Source organism: Passer domesticus, chromosome 2, assembly GCF_036417665.1.
Source record: "Passer domesticus isolate bPasDom1 chromosome 2, bPasDom1.hap1, whole genome shotgun sequence".
NCBI lineage: Eukaryota > Metazoa > Chordata > Aves > Passeriformes > Passeridae > Passer > Passer domesticus.
In genome coordinates this window covers 86,877,044-86,894,407 of record NC_087475.1, presented here as the reverse complement: position 1 = coordinate 86,894,407, position 17,364 = coordinate 86,877,044, and the positions used below count along the sequence as shown (strand labels likewise).

Sequence of the window (17,364 nt, the reverse complement as noted above, 5' to 3'; positions counted from 1 at the left end):
CCTTAGAAACTGTATTTTAAGAGAAAGGAAATCAGATGGGGGGGTTTTTCACAGTAAACTGATGAAGTCTTTAACAGCTACTATTGTCAGCCATCTTTTTTGCAGGGGTTTGGGAAATAAATATTTCCATGTAATTTCTTCCTTGTTGCGATAAAATCTTTTCTTGTTTTATTTTTCCAAGGTACGTGTAAGATTGTATTACAAAATTAAATCAATTATATGAACGTGCTTTACATACAAGAGTCCTATCTATGACCCTGTATTCAGTTATTAATAACAAAAAATTAGCCTGCTAATATGCTGAAGAGAACTAGAACTGCTGGGTTATCATTCAGCAGCTCTTCAACCAGTGTGAATAGATCTACCAAAGGAAAATTGGCCTTGTTAAAACTCTCCCTAGCAAGGACCATACACCAGCACACTGACCCTGAAAATATGTGATCCTATGAAAAAATACATATTTTTATACATTCTGCTTCTAAAACATCATTTTGGGGGTTTCTACCTTCCCCTTCTTGCCTTACTGCTTTTTATCTATTTTACTTCCTTTTAAAGTGATCCATACCTAATAACTTCCCCCCCCCCACTTTTTCATCTCATTTCTTATGGAAACAAGTCTTTCAAAATCTACATTATTTGATGTCTTCTCTAAAGCCATGGAGCCCACAGGATAAAGGTCTCAAAAATAAACCTCAGAGCATAAAAATAGACATTAAAAAGAAAACAGATATACAAACCTACAGGCAGCCAAGATTTGTGAGATTAGAGGCCCTACTCCCTCTTCATTTTTGATGGCCTGCAAAAGCAAAGTCCATAAAGTGAAGAGGTCAAATCAGATCTGACTTCTCCGTGTCTGCCTTGTTTATTTTGGCATATAACATATAGTTTAAAAGAAAGAAATTGGTACATATCTGGGTTATTAATAAGTAGTTGCTGTATTTACAGGCATTAGAATATAATTTTTTTTAAAATCACTAGGAATTAGACAAGGCTTAAATTGACTAAATTAATGCAAAACAAAAGAAAAACAACAAAAGTAGCAGAAATAATGAAAAAGAAACCTAAACTAGGAACTGAAGAATGTACCTGGTTTTGGTAGTGCAGGCAAAAAGGAGTATTTTACATTTGAGCTAACAAATGCTTATGAAGTCCAGAACACTTACACATAAAAAGTTGTATTGAAAATAAAACTTGTCAACCCACACAAGGCACTTCTCAATGCTACCTTCAGCATTCATCCAGGTTTGTTTCCACCTCACCTCAATCATCTTGCTCCATTGATTTGACTGGAAGCATTACGAGATATCTGCTCCTGGAGCTCCACATTAGTACAGCACAAATTCTCCTTCTGGATGTAGTGAGTGCTGAGAGGAGCTGTGAACAGTCCAGCTGCCCTGGAGTTAACTTTGCCCATCTGCCCACCTGGTATGCAACAGGCTGCCTTTAACGTGGAAAACAACAGACACACCACATTCCAACTCAGATTTTCACACACTAAAAAACCCCCACCAGTCTGCTTCAACAGTGGATGGTGACTTAGAATTCAATGAACCCTCTGCCTCAATTATGGTGTCGGTAAGAGTTTTACCTGTCCCAAAATCTCACCATGCCAAGATTCTCCAAACGACAGTGCAAAAATCAACTCTGTATCCTCCTTTGTAACTCCGAATCCATGACAATAACACTCACACACTCACATGAATAAGTTTGTATGTATACAAAAGGGCTGGTGAAGACATTCCTGTAGAATGTCTTGTTGCATAACATGCTGAATACCTCATTTATTCAGCTACATCAGTGGTTCACAGCACTGTTAAGACATCCCTAATTTGACTGGCATTCCTAATGAATATTCAACAAAGAGTGGTTATAATTAGCATGTACCTTGGAACCAAATCACATCACTTTGGCATTCCTAATGAATATTTGACTGGCATTCCTAATGAATATTCAACAAAGAGTGGTTATAATTAGCATGTACCTTGGAACCAAATCACATCACTTTGGCATTCCTAATGAATATTTGACTGGCATTCCTAATGAATATTCAACAAAGAGTGGTTATAATTAGCATGTACCTTGGAACCAAATCACATCCTAACGTGTAAGCAGAATGTAGGGCCAGTAAACTGTTCACATACACAGCAATACCTCACCCTCACCCCCCCCAAAAAAAAATCACAGGTCAACTTCAAAGCAAAAGAAAATGGAAGAAGTTTGGTCCAGACTTTCATTTCAATACTGGAGGAAAAGAGAAACAACCCAAATTTGCTGATTTTTTTCCAATGGTTAAAAAATCACCACCCCACAGAGAGACGAAACAGGAAAAGCTCCAGCAGGAGCTCCAGCAGGACCAACACCTTGGCAATCTAAAGCTGGGTTCCTAAGTTTGGAATGTGTCTGGCTAACTCTGTCAGAGGCATACTCTGCAAGTGCTCTGCCCTTTTATCCTCACATCCAGGTAAATGATGAAAATGGCTTTGGCTTCACTGAAGATTTTTTTGTTACAGAAGAGAGTTCTGAAACTCAAGGGCTCAAGATGCTTGCTGAAGTAAAGGAGGGAGACCTGCAACAGTGAGCTGGTTGTGAGATACAAAAATCTTAGTTTATTTAACAATGTTAACATTTAATACAAAGACACAAAACAGTTCTCTTTGTCTCGACCTTACAGACTTTATTCCATCTCCTCTACCACCCAAGCTCAGCTTTCAGAGAAATGAAAGGGATAGCACTGAAATGGTAAAGCCAGTTACTTGAGGGGGTTTTAATTTAGCTTTTCTTTTGATCCTTGGCCAACCCTATTTCCTTTTAGTCATAACATTTCTATTCCCATTTCTATTCCACAGAGTCAATGACAGGTAAAAAAATACGGAAAATTCTAGGACCATCTAAAATTCTGTTCTACTTACAGTTTTATTTCTGAAGTCCTAGAATGCCTACAAAGGCTTCTTTAAAAGGCCAGAGAGTTTTGTCAGAGAGACTGTGGCTGCCCCATCCCTGGAAGTGTTCACATCCAGGTTAGGGTGGGGTCCTGAGCAACCTGATCTACTCAATGGCATCCATGCCCATGGCAGGTGGGGCTAGAACCAGATGATCTTTAATGTCTGTTCCAACCCAAATCATTTTGTAATTCCATGAAATGACCCCTGATTAGCCCCATTCAAGTGTTAGATGCAAGAGGTTTTATTGTTTTTGTTTATTTTGTTTTTTCTTAAATAACCCCATAGTGGTCACAAATGTCAAACCCTGTTTTAAACATCTCTACAAGCATTTTTAGACCTAGATGTCTAAACTTAGGTCATTAAAAGAAAGGTTAACTCCCGATAGTCACTGCAATGCCTTCGGTTTTACAGCTTATTCTGGAAGTGCCACAAGAGGAATCTGAAAGACACAAGACACCCAAGTTTACATAATTGGCATTAAAATAAAAGGTTATTAAGCATCACAGAGTAGTAGCTATCTGTTGGTTGCAGTCAGAGGACAGCACTTTGCTACAAGCCCATGAATTGTCAGAAGGGCTGAGCATCTTTGCCTTTGGCAGCAGCTCTAACTCAGGTCAGCTAAGGACAGCATGTGCTCACAGAAGGCACCGGGGTGCCCTGGCAGACCCTGCTGCACCCACATGCAGACACACCAGTTGCTTCAGAACAATTGCTGCAGCCTCGTGATGCCACGGACAAAACCCCACTTATTGCAGGAACACTGGGAATGTCCTGCACCAACCAACTGCCAGCAAGTCTTCCAGGGGCTTCAGCAGGAGACTGTCACATCTCATTTGGGTGGCATGCAGCATGAGCATCACACAAGGGCATTGTTTGGGAGGCAGGGCAGCACACTGCTCTCTAAGGGATCACCAACAAGATGTTCCTGTAGATCATTCTGCAGTTCAGGAGGTTAAAAGGGCCAAGCTGCTCCATGGAGTACCTACAAGATCACAGCATGCTCCGTCTACACCCCTACATACAGAGTGTGAGCCAAGCCACCCTCTGAGCAAGATGATTAGCACAGACCTCCAAGAGCTGTCCTTGTCACTTTCTACCTTCAGTTCCTTGCTGCTGCCTTAGATCCCAGATTCCTAAACTTCCTTAGATTACATCCACACACTCGGGCTGGTGGTTGCTCTAAAAAGGGCCATCCCAAACTGCTGCCTGGAGTGATGTCACTGCAGCACCTGACACTGCAGGTGCAGGTCACTGATCTGCTCTGACACGGAGCAGCCCCTCAGCTGTGATCAGCACAAGCACAAGCACAGGAGGAAATCCTCTCCAGTCACCTCTCACAGTATTCATCTCCCACAGGCACATGCTGTACCATGGAAGGCAGAGGAATAATTCCACTAACCAACACTACTTCTTACTGGGTGCACTTTGTCCTTTTCTAGAAGAACAGTCTACAACACTTCCACCAGCACTTTGAGACTTCTTAGAGATCTGCTATCAGGTACTAACTAGCTCCTTAATCCAGTTAAATTTTAACCAGGATAATAGATAAAGCAGTCAAATTGGAAATTTTCAGCAGCATGATTTTTTTAAGTAAGTCATTGACCGAAGTAATCTTGGGGATAGTCATCAGACTCTTAAATTTCCATTCATTTACTAAGAGGCACCTGATCTACAGCTAAAGGCTTTTCTCTGATTTTTAAGTGTGTCCTTTACCAAACTGGTGGACCAGCCCATGGAAAGACAACCAGTATCTAATTTTTTTATTTTTTAAGAACTCCTCTCTGTTCTGGAAAGTCCTTCCCAGGGTAGACATGTGACTACAGAAGTTTGAGCTCTTACACTAGACAGTAAATACCAATTCAGGAGCAGTGGCAGAGGTGGAGGTCAGTAAGAGAACACAAGACTACTCTTGAGACTTTCGGAACTGCAGCAGCAAAGAAAAATAAGCAACAGAGGAGGAATGCAGGTATGCAGCACCCCTCCACAACAGCCCTCCTTGGAGACTGCAGCTTCTTTCTTTGTGATGCTGTAGTCCCTAATCAAGTACTTTCCCACTTTTCTTTCAGTGGGTCACACTCTTTTTGTGTCCCTTTCCTCTTTCCTCCCCTGAGCTTTTGGCTTTCTGCTCCACAGCTGCTCTCTCCAGAATTTCAAGTGGGATAGCTGGACACTCACTTTAAGGTAAGAGCTGTCAGTCTCCCTTCTGAGATAGGCAGCAGAACTGGGACAACACAGCACCACCTGAGCAGCACGTACAGACTCAGCACTAGAGGGAATTGCTGAAGCAAGGGTGGCATCACAACCCCACTGTGCCTGTGCATCTCTACAGACAGTCCCAGAAAAAGCTGCTCTTCCTTTCCCTTCCAGCACCAGCAAGGAACCACTAGCACATCTTGTAATGCTACTAAGAGCAGAAAAGCAGGTGATGGAAGACAAGGGATCACACTGGCACAACCACCTGAGCAGGGTGTTGTCTCTAAGTTGTTCACTCCTGAGAGCAACCCCATCCAGATAGCTCAGTAACTTTACCAGGAACTGTTCCTGCTCTGCTTATAATGAAGGAAGAGATGGACTTGGAGTGCTATGAAGTGTTCTGCCCCCTGGAACAGCCTGGGAAATCCTACACACTAAGGGCAAAACAACAGACACTAAAGACAGTAACTTCCCAGGGATGGCTTCTAGTGTTCATATATCAGCATCCATGAGCCTTTGAGGTCAGATAATTCCTAAATCAACTAAAAGGCTGACCTGTCTTGCAGACAGGCACATCCATGCAGGTTGCCTCTGCAGGGTAATGGTTTATGCCAATAGGCATTTTGGCACAGATCATTAAACATCTTTCTATTTGTGATAACTACAGCTCCCTTTTCCTTCTATATCATCATCATCCTGATATCATGAAACACTTTCTCTATGATCACATACACTACACAAATTACAGAGAGGGAAGGCTCTGCAGGACTGAAAAGCATTGGTGTGAGAAGTCAGAAGAACTTACAGCAGCATCTGTCCCCCTCAGTGATCAACTTCGGCATCTTCAAACTGCCCGGCAACTACTGGTGCTATGTCCACCTCCATCCCATCTGAAAGAAAACAGGCAGTGCTCCGTAAACAAGCGGATGAGAGATGATGTTTTCACAGGAAAGAGAGCAGATGCCCTCTGCTGACAAGAGGAGGCCAGGACAGAAAACCCCTTCACTGAACTTCTGAAAGTAGCCTAAGGAAACGCTGATCAGCTCACAAGTTTCTGGGTTTGCTCCAGCACTGTTGGTCAGTCATTTACAGATGTCACCACTTCCTACAACCTCACCTCACCATGTCTTATTTAAAGACTTAAACATTGGATTTTAACTATTTCGTGTTTTAAATGAAGTTTTGGTGTAACAAATGTCATGATTCCTTTGAATAACTCTATTCTAGCAGAGGCTGTATCCTGTTCTGAAACAATCATTGAAAAGAAAGATTGCCCTGTGCTACAATGTCAAAATATAAAGTAACTCTGAAACTGAGCAGCCCTGAGGATATTTGTAACTGCAGTAAACCAAACAGCAGTACTTTAGCAAGTAAGATTAAAAAGTAAACAAAATTGATGAAGATGACTCTGAGACAGGTGACATACTTGCCATTCGATTTACATTCATTTCTGGAATTTTGGAATTCAGAAACCTGACTAAATTTTCAAACAAAAGGCACTGCTGAAACAGGAGCCTATCACCTATAGTTGTCTTTACATAAATTTATTCAAAACTGCGGAACAAAGAGAACCTTAAAACAGCTGACAAGACAAGTAAGATTAAAAAGCTCTCCCTGTGGTTGAGAAAGAAATCCACAACTTCTGGATCATTTTCCATCTTTCAAAAACATGAGGGCATATAAAAAACACTGCAATTTATATATAAAAAAGAAGCAATACTACTAAACTACTTCCCTGTTCTTCTCCCATGTAATATACTGCTCTAGTGAAAACAGTACACAGAAAAGACGAGTCTGAGAAATCAGGTGTTTTTCCCCATACAAAAAAAAAATTTTACTCCTTAAATATACACTTGAACAATCAATAGAATTAAGAGACAGCATCCTTCTAGAAAAAAGAGATCTTTTTAAATAAATTCGTTTCAGTGTGCTGATTCAGAATTCACCCTGAACTCTGTTAAGATAACCATTAATTTATAATTTGGGGCATCAAAAAAAACTCCCCAAATCAAAACCACAACTCATTTAGAGTAGAAACCACTTCCTAACTCTGGTGTAGACTGATAAATTTAATTTTTTTTTAATCCTAAATCAATTTCGCTTTACCACTGTTCCAGGAAATCCTACCAAGAAGAATCAAGTGTTCTAACACTGAAGGGCTCACTCTTTAACAGAGCAGCCCTCAATCCACAGGAGGCAACATGGTGCCATGTGGGTGATCCCCCACCTTCTGCAGGGAGGTATCACCCACGGCATCGCACTCGCTCAGTCCTGCTTTATGGATTAGCCAAACTGGAGAGCCACTGCTTTCCTATCTGTCATGGTTTGACCCTGGCACAATGCCAGGGCCCCCATGAAGGGTATATTTCCAAAAGGGTTGCTGTGAGATGTGACCCGGGAACAGAACAAAGCAGGCTCCCATTCGGGGATGGAGGGAAAAACACACCACTTTATTTATTACAAATCTAAAAAGGAACACATACCAAGCTAAAAGTAAAAACCTTCCAGATACCTTCCTCCTCCCCCTCCCTTTTCTCCACAGATTCACCACCCCTCAAATTATCAACCCTCAAATCCATCAGGGAGAGAGGAGTCCCCCCTTGCCTCATAGGCCTCCCCCAGAAGCACAATTAAAACCTCCTGTGCTTCCGTGTCACCCATGGCCCCACCCAGAGAACATCGGCCCTCGTGACTTCTCCCCCCCATGTCCAGTGCTCTCACCACTGCACACGGGCCAGGACTGCTTTTAGGGCTCCCCGTTTAAAGATGTTCCACCCACTTCCAGAAACAGCAGTCTCTCAACTTTGGGACACCAGTCCCCCCCAAATTTCACCCCCTGGGGCCGAGGGGCCTCATGAACAGAGATCTTCCTCTCCACGGAGACAGAGGGCATCCCACACCCTCTTCAGCTGTCTCTGTTCACGCCGCTGCTTCACTCTTGACTCCCGGGTGTTGCCTCCCCCTAAATACAGTCTCTGGGTCACAGGGAAAAAACACGGGTCTGTCCATGGCTATACAAGAAAAAGCCCAAGGCCACTCCATTATCTCTTCCACTCAGGATTCTTCTCTCCTCTTCCAGCTTTCCTCACGCTTGCCCATTTCATCTCTCATCTCTCCCTCTCACCTCATCCTCATTCAGGAGGATTCAGTATTTGTAAGGTTTCTATTAGTCTACCAAGGGGTTAAAATCTTCACTTCTGCCTGTCCAGGACTCCCACAGCTGCCAGGCGCCTCTCTGCCGCATCCCCCGCTTCTGGCCAGCTGAGCTGCCAGCACAATTTCTGTCCCTCTCTCCGGGGGGGCTGCCCAGACATCTCAATTCTCATCAACCCCTGCATGTTCTCCTCCACCTCTGCACCTTCTGGGGCTCCCGGCCTCCTCCCTGTCATGGCCTCCCCCACCCAGGCGCAGCTGGGCAGGGGAGAGGCCAGACCTACTCACCAACGCCGGATTCCCAAAGAGGAAGTTCTCTGGGAATCTCCTGCTTTTAACCCCCGTGTGTTCTCAGAGGCCTATCCAGATCCTCAGTGGCCACATCACATGCCAATTTTGAATTTGGCCACTGATTGGCCCGACTTAGACCTTTCCAGAAACACATTTCCGGGCCAAACCACGACACTATCTTAGAACCACAGAATGGTTTGGGTTGGAGGGGACCTTGCAGCCATGGGCAGGGACACCTCCCACTAGACCAGGTTGCTCAAAGACCCATCCAGCCTGGTCTTCAACACTTCCAGGGATGGGGCTTCTCTGGGCAAGTGGCTCAGCACCCCCATGGTAAAAAAATCTCTCCTTTTACCAATGTGAGTCTCACCTCCTTTGGTTTGAAGCCATTCCCCCTTGTCCCACAAGTGCCTTACAAAAAAGTCCATTCCCATCTGAAAGGGGGGACTAAGTACTGAAAGGCCTCAGTAAGGTCTCCCCAGAGCCTTGTCTTTTCCAGTCTGAACACCCCAACTGTCTCAGCCTGTTTCCATAGCAGAGGTGCTCCAGACTCCCGATCATCTTAATGACCTCCTCTGGACTCACTCCAGTAGGTCCATATCCTGTTATGCTGAGGATCCCAGAGCTGGATGCAGCACTCTAGGTGGGATCTCACCAGAGTGGAGCAGAGGAACAGACTGCCCTCCCTCACCTTGCTGGCCACACTGCTTTGGCTACAGCCTAGGACACGACTGGTGTTCTGGGCTGTGAGTGCACATTGCCAGGTTAGGTGAAACTTCATCCACCAGCACTCCCATGTCCTTTTTGGCTGGGCTGTTCTTAATCCCTTCCTCTCCCCGTTTGTGTTGACACTGGGAGTTGCTGCAACCCAGGTGCAGCACCTTGCACTTGGCCTTGTTGAACCTCATGAGGTTCCCATGGATCCACTCAGGTTTGCTCAGGACACTTTGGATGGCATCCCATCCTTCCGGAGTGTCAACCGTACCCCTCAGCTTGGTGTTTGCAAACTTGCTGAGGGTGCACTGGATCCCACTGGCTGTGTCACTGATGAAGACATATTGTTTAGTAAAACAAAAGCATGTCTTACCTTCAAACTCCCTTATGGAGTCCTCTGTTCTCACTCCAGCCATGTTGTACTGGGTGCTGACAGACTGGGCTAACATGCCTTCTAACCTCTCCAGCGTGGCCTGGCCTTCTGCAGTTAAATGTGACAATCCCTCTTCATATGTGTAAAAGCTTGGGATGTCACCTTGTTCTAGCTCTGCAAAAACAAGTTTATGTTTGGCAGACTTAAGCTGAGAAGCCAGAAACATGCAGAGGTGGAGGAATAGGGGAGCAGCTGGGCAAGTTATGCTCAGATTAACTGAGAGATTAAAAAGCTGCTTACATCAGGTAAAGAATACACACAGCAATGTGGACTGACCACAAAGCAGCACAGGCATTGAACCCGGGCTAGCACAGCCACTGGGAAGAGGAAAGGCTGCTCTTTGTGTCTGTGGGTTTTGGAGAGCCAGAACAATGCTTTTGAGGAATTCCTGTCATTTGTGACAGCTAAACTCCAGATTTTCTGCAGGTTTATGAATTTCTATACTGTGCCTGTGACAAAAGGGATGTTTAGGCAAGATGAGTAATAAACAATTATGACAGATACCAGGTAACCAAGTGCTGGCAGGTATTTCAAAAGAAGCAACTGTTACCAACCGCGGGCCTCAACATCGTACTCGTCCCCTTCGTAATCGTTGTCTGAGTCCTCATCGTCCGGGTCTGGGTGCAGGGCCTGGCACTCGCACATCGCTGAGAACATGGCTTCCACTGCAGGAACACAAGGGAACACAAACTCCACCAACGCCCCAAAGCAACAGGCAAGAACCCCCCTCTGACTGAGCAGAGGGAGCCAGAATACTCCTTTAGGAGAACCACAACTGAATTCATATTTGAAAACATCACCCAACAAGCCAGAAGCCAGGTAAGAAACAAACAGGTTTCAGAGATCCAGCCTGGTGCTTTAGCCTCTTAACACCACTTTTGCATTATTTCACTGATGATAAAGGTTTATTTCTGGACAGTTATGTCTGTGGTTACCTACTGCAGGAAAACTTGCAGCATCTCATCCATCAGATTCCTAAAACTTGAATCCAACTGTAAGCTCCACACCAGACAGGATATGACAGCTTTCCAGTGGTAGTGCCTGGGCATTAGCATGTTTCTAATGAAATTGTCACTGACTCAAATATCACTGAATTTGTAATTAAAAAGACATTTCCCATACATATTCTCTGCAAATGTATACAAGTGAGATTATCCATGCTGTGTATTTATACTCAACAGTTTCTATTTTAAAGAACTGGAATTCTCCCTGAGAAGCAGCTGCTTGAAGGAGTCCATTTTTCAAGCCAGACAAAACAACTTGCTTTATTCTTTCCAGCACAGAGGAATCAAGTACTAGAGAAGGACACTGAAGGATCATAGTATTTACACCTCTGCACCCAAGTGTCTCCCACATATAACTAGCAGTTTGAAGTAAAACACAGCTCCCACTCGCACTTACAGGCTGATTTGTCGCTAGGTACAAATCTGAATTCCGCAATCGGTTCGACGTCATCATCGCTGTCATCCCCCTCCTCTTCAGTCATGGGAGCCTCTTTTGTCTCCTCTTTAAGAAATTGAAAGATTTAGAAGAAACATGTTTATTTTGTAAAAAAAAAAAGTCATATTTGGTTATTCTTTCAGGAACACACACATAATCAAATCAGAAACAACCCAGGAGAGGCACAAAACCTCAACTCCGTTCTCCCAAAAAACTCCACGACAGTCCAAGACCCACATGGATATATGAGGCCCTCTCACAGCACCTCAACAACACTTGCAACACATGTGAAATCTTCTCTGTTTATAACCTAAGGAGTAAAGATTTCTGTATTGGTCACACAGTGTACTCAAGTATTTCAGGAAAATTGCCTGATTCTTATTAAAAACAACAGTGCTCAAAACCCCCCAGTTCACAACTATTACCATTTTTCAAATCACATGGATTTTTTTATGGATCCTTAAAATTACTGTCAAGAAATCAGCTAGCTTCCAGTGTGGCCCCTCACGGGGGACTCTGACATGTGCAGAGGATCATCTGCTCCATTTCCAACATTCCTAGTCAGCCAGAAAGATGTCAGAAATACAAAGTACACCCAGAACCAGTGACATGTCCGGTGCTTCCTGACTTCTGTATGCCATGTACATGAATAAATAAGCACCACTGTGGTGTTTTACCTTTTGTGAATAAAAAACCCACAAAAATGGCTGCAGTTCCTCATTTTGGGGCTGGGGACAATGCACTGACAGCCACAGAAGTGCATAATTATTTTCTACAGGAGAAGAGGCTGTGCCACTGAGAGTGGTTTTTATCACACACAAAACTGGCATCACCAAGAATACAAAGATGCCAAGAAGCTGCCAGCCAGCTGCCGCAAAAATGAAGTGTGCAAGGAAGCTACCCAGTTCTTTTCCAACTGACACCCGCAGGCACAGCTTGCTACTGCTGAGTCCAGCTCTTGGTTTTCAATGCAGTCAACTTCTGAGTGCCTTTTTCTAAAAAAGGGGTGAGGACAAGGCACAAACACACAGAGAGCACACGCAAAACTTTGAGAGGAAGAACACAATGTACCCTGCACAACCGCAAATGAAGGCTCCTGAAGCCAACTAAGTGGAAAGGTTTAACACTATTCAGCAGTTAAAATTGCAGGCCAGGGCTAGACTTTGAAAAGTAAAACTTATCTGCTTTGGAAGATTTATTGTAGGCAGAGCTGATATACTAAAAAATATATCCATAAAAAATCAGTCTATTAAGGATTTCTAGATAAAGGCTTTCACAGGATATCCTGTGAAATATTATGGCATATTTTCAAATGCCATAATCATAATGAATTAAAAGCTACAAACAGTATCTTTCTTCAGACGAGACTCTTTTTACTTCAAAATAACCACAGTTAAAGGAAAATGAGGAAGAACCAAGAGGAATATGCAAATGTCCTCTTATTATTTGTAGTAATAGACTGTCAGAGAACATTAGTAACATAAGGGAAGGAAATAATGCACTAATAGCTTAAAAGCATCTCCATCTCCTCAGAGTCTTGTCATTACTTTCTGGATACATTTTTTAAAAAAAATTAAATGCCAGATTTTAATCTTTAGCTGTGATGACCAGTAGGCATGAAAGGGAAAAGGAGACCTGCTTAAGACCAAACACCCATTTAATCTCCAATTGTGATGGCAGTTTTTGACACACTTAAAATATTAACAGGTCTGCAGGAAGAAAAATATCTATCTATCTATATATATATAAGTACAATCTTATACAAACAATGAAACAGAAAGTTTGCTTTCTCTACATCAAAGCAACATGGTCCAAAAGGTATGTTTTGTGGGCCATCTACAAAGATTCATCAAAGCCTGGTAACATGACCTATTGCCTTTTCTTATTTGTATTTAACCAAGCTGTGGGAGAAAATTACTGAAAAGTTCCCTGGCTGTGAAACAGCAGGAATTCATCAAGCCTGGAGAGGGCAGCATCATTAACATAAATTCAATAAAGAAAAAAATGTACTCAAGATGGAATCACAGGGAGACTGGCAGAGGAATTAAATGGTTTAAAACAGTGTAAAAGGGCAGAGAACTGATTCTCAACAGCTTCAGTGTACACAGCCACAAGCTGCGAGCAGAACTGCAAAGAAGTGACTCTAAACAAGTGCTGTGTTTCTACAATGACTATCCTTCAGGAAAATAAAAAACAAAATACAAGCAATTACCTAAAATCAACATTTCCTCCCACTGAGGAGGAAATCCTGTCACTCAGGACTGAGTGGGAGCAGCAAGCAACACTCCTTACCTTCAAACTTGGCGTTCACCATGACGTACAAGTGCTCCCTTGGGTAGGCACTCAGGTCCCTGGAGACAGCATGCAAACTTATGGTGGGGTAATCCAAGGAGAAGCCAACTCCAGAGTTTTCCAGCCAAGACAGGCGACTAACGAGGGAGGAAAAAAAGAAGAGACAAGTTAGAAACTAACAGAGGAATTCACAGTATCGGATTCAAGCCTGCAGAAAAGCAAACCAGCCCCAAAACGTGAGTAATTGTGGAGAGGGCACTTAGCCCACTCTGCAGGCACACACGGTCCTGGACCTGCCTGAACAGGACTTTGCAAGAGCATTAACTGATGGCTGAGGTAAAAGACACCTTTGCCTACAGAATGTGAAGCTAAAAACCCTAAAGCCATCACAGCTTTATCACATTTGAACTAAATGCTGAATTTTCCTCCCTGCCTCTCCATTTTCTCCTCCCTGCAGATATCTATCATTCCAAAGCCAACTACAGAGGTTCCAGAGTGTGATTTGTAACTCAAGCTATTAAATGTGATTTTCCAAGACAAAGAGGACACTGAAAGGCCAGACAGTGTCATAACTCCTAGAGGATTATAGATCTGATGTGGATATAGCCTGCAGGTAGAAAAACAGCCCGTTCTGTCATCAGCAGAGCTGGGTTGTGGGTATTCCTCCAGCCCAACTTCTGTGCCATAGCCTCTGCTTTCCCCACTTTCACTGTCATTCCTAAACACAGCAAGAGACAGCACAGGTTGGCACCACCAGGATGCTGCCTCCTTCTTAACACAACAATCAACACCTTTCTACGCACTGAGAAATCAAACTCAAACTAGATTTGGGTGCCTGTAATCAATGATGTCACACAGTGAACAGAAATACTCAGCAGCAGAAAGCAAGACCTCCACCATGTGCAAAACTCAGCATTCACAAGCTTTTGTGGTGGGACAAAACCAATGGGAAGTTCACAGAAGACTCCTGGCCTTGAAAAATCTGGCTGAGAGCAAAAGCTAGTACAGTGGGATCAAGGAGTTTATTTCCTAGCCTCAATTATGCGGTCCTCAATGTTTACAGCTGCTGGTGGAGAGTCAGTACTTGGATCAAGAGCCATACTGTGCTCCTGGATGCCCCATTCTCCCACAGCACTCCTGCAAACACTGGTGTTCTCTGTTCATCCCAACAAGTGACTCTGGTGGAAGCTCTGTGGTGCATTTGAAACATGTGGAGAGGAAGCTGGCAGACCTGCAGGTGCCTCACACTAAAGTCTACTGAAAGCAACCTACAAGGAAACTCAACATTACACGTCCTCAGAGCAGATACCACACAAACAAAAGTCCTGGTAGTTGTAACCAGACTAAATAAAACAGTGAACAAAATTCCAGAGAGATTTCTCTCCAACACACCACTAACAAGCTCAGGTGGGGCAAAAGCTCCTCTGACAATACTGGCCATTTCATAAAAGTTTCCTAGTCTGAGGTTTTTAGAAGTGCACATTTTAAATTATGCTTTTGTTCCAACAGTGTTCTTCAATTACAGAATATATTATGAGTACTTTTCCATGGTTAAAGAAAATTAAGTTGTTTTAATCATCAAGCTGTCTCCCTGAGCTATACCAATGCAGGAAGAATTGAAAGGAGACCATAAAGAGCTCAGATAACATCTTCTAGAATAACCAGACTGATTTCTGCCTAGTAAGAACAGTCTCCACATGATTAATACAACATGAAACACTTCACAGAACCAGAGTAGTTATTAACAGCAGAAACCCAACAGCCCTGTCTACTCCTCTGTCAAAAGAGAAGAGCTGCTATGGTTTTAATTATAGAATGGTTTGGGTTGGAAAAGACCTGAAAGATCATCTAGTTCCAATCCATTATCTTGGGCAGGGACACCTTGCATTAGACCAGGATGCTCAGAGCCACATGCAACCTGGCCTTGAACACTTCCAGGGATGGGACATCCACAGCTTCTCCAGGCAACCGGTGCCAGGGTCTCACCCTGCTCACAGTAAAGAATTTTCTCCTCATAATCAATCTAGCGCTCTTTTTCAGTTTGAAGCCATTCCTCCTTGTCCTATCACTACATTCCAGTCAAAGGGCCCCTCTCAGCCCTCCCTGTGTGCCCCTTCTGATACTGGGAGGTTCCTGTGTGATCTGCACACAACTTTCTCTTCTCCACGCTGAACAATCCAAACTTCCTTAGCCTGTCTTTGTAGCAGAAGGGCTCCAGTCCCCTTATGAACTTTGTGGTGTCTGCTAGACTTGCTCCAAGATTTCCAGGTCCTTCTTATGTTGGGGATTCCAGTGCTGGATACAACACTCCAGGTGGGGTTTCACAAAAGCACTGGGGCAGAATTTCCTCTCTTGCCCAGCTCGCCATGCTGTATTTGCTGTGGCCCAGGACACAACTGGCTTTCTGGGCTCCAAGTGCACATATGTCCACCGTGATGAATTTTACCGAATGGTCTGGGTCGGAAGGAACCTTACAGCTATCTCTTTCCAAGCCCCTGCCGTGGGCAGGGACACCTGGCACCAGGGCAGGCTGCTCCAAGTCCCATCCAGCGCAGAATTCCCCAGCCAGCCGGGTCCCTGGCCGTGCTGCTCCCTCTTGCCTGCTTTAAAACGAGCAGGAGCAGCGGCACGCCCGGCAGCGCCTCACAGCCCTGAGGGCTGCCCCACATCACGGCCCCGTCACCCGAGCCCCCATCCCGGGCCCCTCAGGGGGGTCCCAGCCCCGCGTGTCCCCCGCACCTCTCGGCGATGTAGAGGGTGCCGGAGCCCAGGCTGCGCCCCGCCAGCAGCGCCTCCGTGTCCGGCTGCTGGTGGCGGACGCCGTCGGCCGGCGGCGGGAAGCGCTTGAGGAAGCTCATGGCGCCGCCGCCGCCTCCCTGCTCCACCATCGCGGCCGCCGGAAGCGGAACGCGCCGCTCTGTGATGCGATTCCGCCCGGGACGCGATGTCACCGCCCCGGGACGCGATGTGACCGCCCCGGGATGCGATGGCACCGCCCCGGGATGCGATGGCACTGCCGCGCTGTCGCTCCGCGGGGCCCGGCGCTGCCGCGGCTCTGGGTGCCGCGAGTGCCGCGGGCGAGGTCCGAGTTAAATCGTGTTTGTGTGGAAAAAGGGGGCAGAGGGGAGCGCTGAGGTGATCGCTGAGGGCTGGAGCGCCTCTGCTGTGGGGACAGGCTGAGAGCTGCTGTCCGAAGGGAAGGCTCCAGGGAGACCGTACAGCCCCTTCCAGTACCTAAAGCGGGATACAAGAGAGCTGGAGAGGGACTTTGGACAAGGCCATGAAGGGATAGGAAAAGGGGGAAAGGATTCAAATTTACAGAAGGCGGAGTGAGATTAGATATTGTGAAGGAATTCTTCCTTGTGAGGATGCTGAGGCACTGGCACAGGTTGCCCAGAGAAGCTGTGGCTGCCCCATCCCTGGAAGTGTCCAAGGCCAGGCTGGATGTGGCTCTGAGCAATCTGGTCTAGTGGAGCGTCTCCCTGCCCATGGCAGGGGGTTTGGAACAAGATGTTTGGAACACGTCTTTAATGTCCCTTCCAACCCAAAATGTTCAGATTCTATAATCGACAGTACCAAGAGCAGTCACAGAACCATTGAATATCCTGAACTGGAAGGGACCCACGTTGGTCATCCAGTCCATCTCCCAGCCCTGCACAGGACACCACAACAATCACACCTTGTGCTTGAGAGTGTTGTCCAAATGCTTCTTGATCTCTGCCATAGCTATTTTAGCCTGTAAGTCTCGTTGGACCGGTGACAGAGGGAAAGATAATAAATAATAATAAATACAGCAGATTCACAACTACCGTTATTGGATTCTGGAAGGGGAATTTCTGGTGGGTGACCAGCACCTAATGTCTCATAAATGCACTCAGAGAAGAAAAAGAAAATCACAAGTACCTG

General features: G+C 45.0%; 1 protein-coding gene across 2 annotated transcripts; it reads right to left on the bottom strand.

Annotated features, from left to right (window-relative positions):
- Positions 1–2,580: 2,580 nt before the first annotated feature.
- On the bottom strand, positions 2,581–16,376 carry CLNS1A (chloride nucleotide-sensitive channel 1A). Of its 2 annotated transcripts, XM_064409796.1 has the most exons (7): positions 16,198–16,375; positions 13,459–13,595; positions 11,128–11,232; positions 10,281–10,391; positions 9,667–9,840; positions 5,941–6,025; positions 2,581–3,381 (listed from the first exon to the last, which is right to left on the bottom strand). In XM_064409796.1, exons 1-6 carry the CDS (start codon positions 16,344–16,346, stop codon positions 5,958–5,960), a joined length of 744 nt encoding a protein of 247 aa, XP_064265866.1. In that variant the 5' UTR covers positions 16,347–16,375; the 3' UTR covers positions 2,581–3,381; positions 5,941–5,957. The 2 variants fall into 2 exon arrangements, with proteins under 2 accessions (XP_064265866.1, XP_064265867.1); XM_064409797.1 differs by lacking the exon at positions 9,667–9,840 and having other exon boundaries at positions 16,198–16,376.
- Between the last annotated feature and the right edge of the window lie 988 nt (positions 16,377–17,364).

Coding starts and splice junctions, on each gene's coding strand:
- CLNS1A (XM_064409796.1), bottom strand. CDS start 16,346: ATGGTGGAGCAGGGAGGCGGCGGCGGCGCCATGAGCTTCCTCAAGCGC. Junction 13,596..16,197: donor ACCCTCTACATCGCCGAGAG/GTGCGGGGGACA, acceptor CTCCCTCGTTAG/TCGCCTGTCTTGGCTGGAAA. Junction 11,233..13,458: donor GGTGAACGCCAAGTTTGAAG/GTAAGGAGTGTT, acceptor AATTTCTTAAAG/AGGAGACAAAAGAGGCTCCC.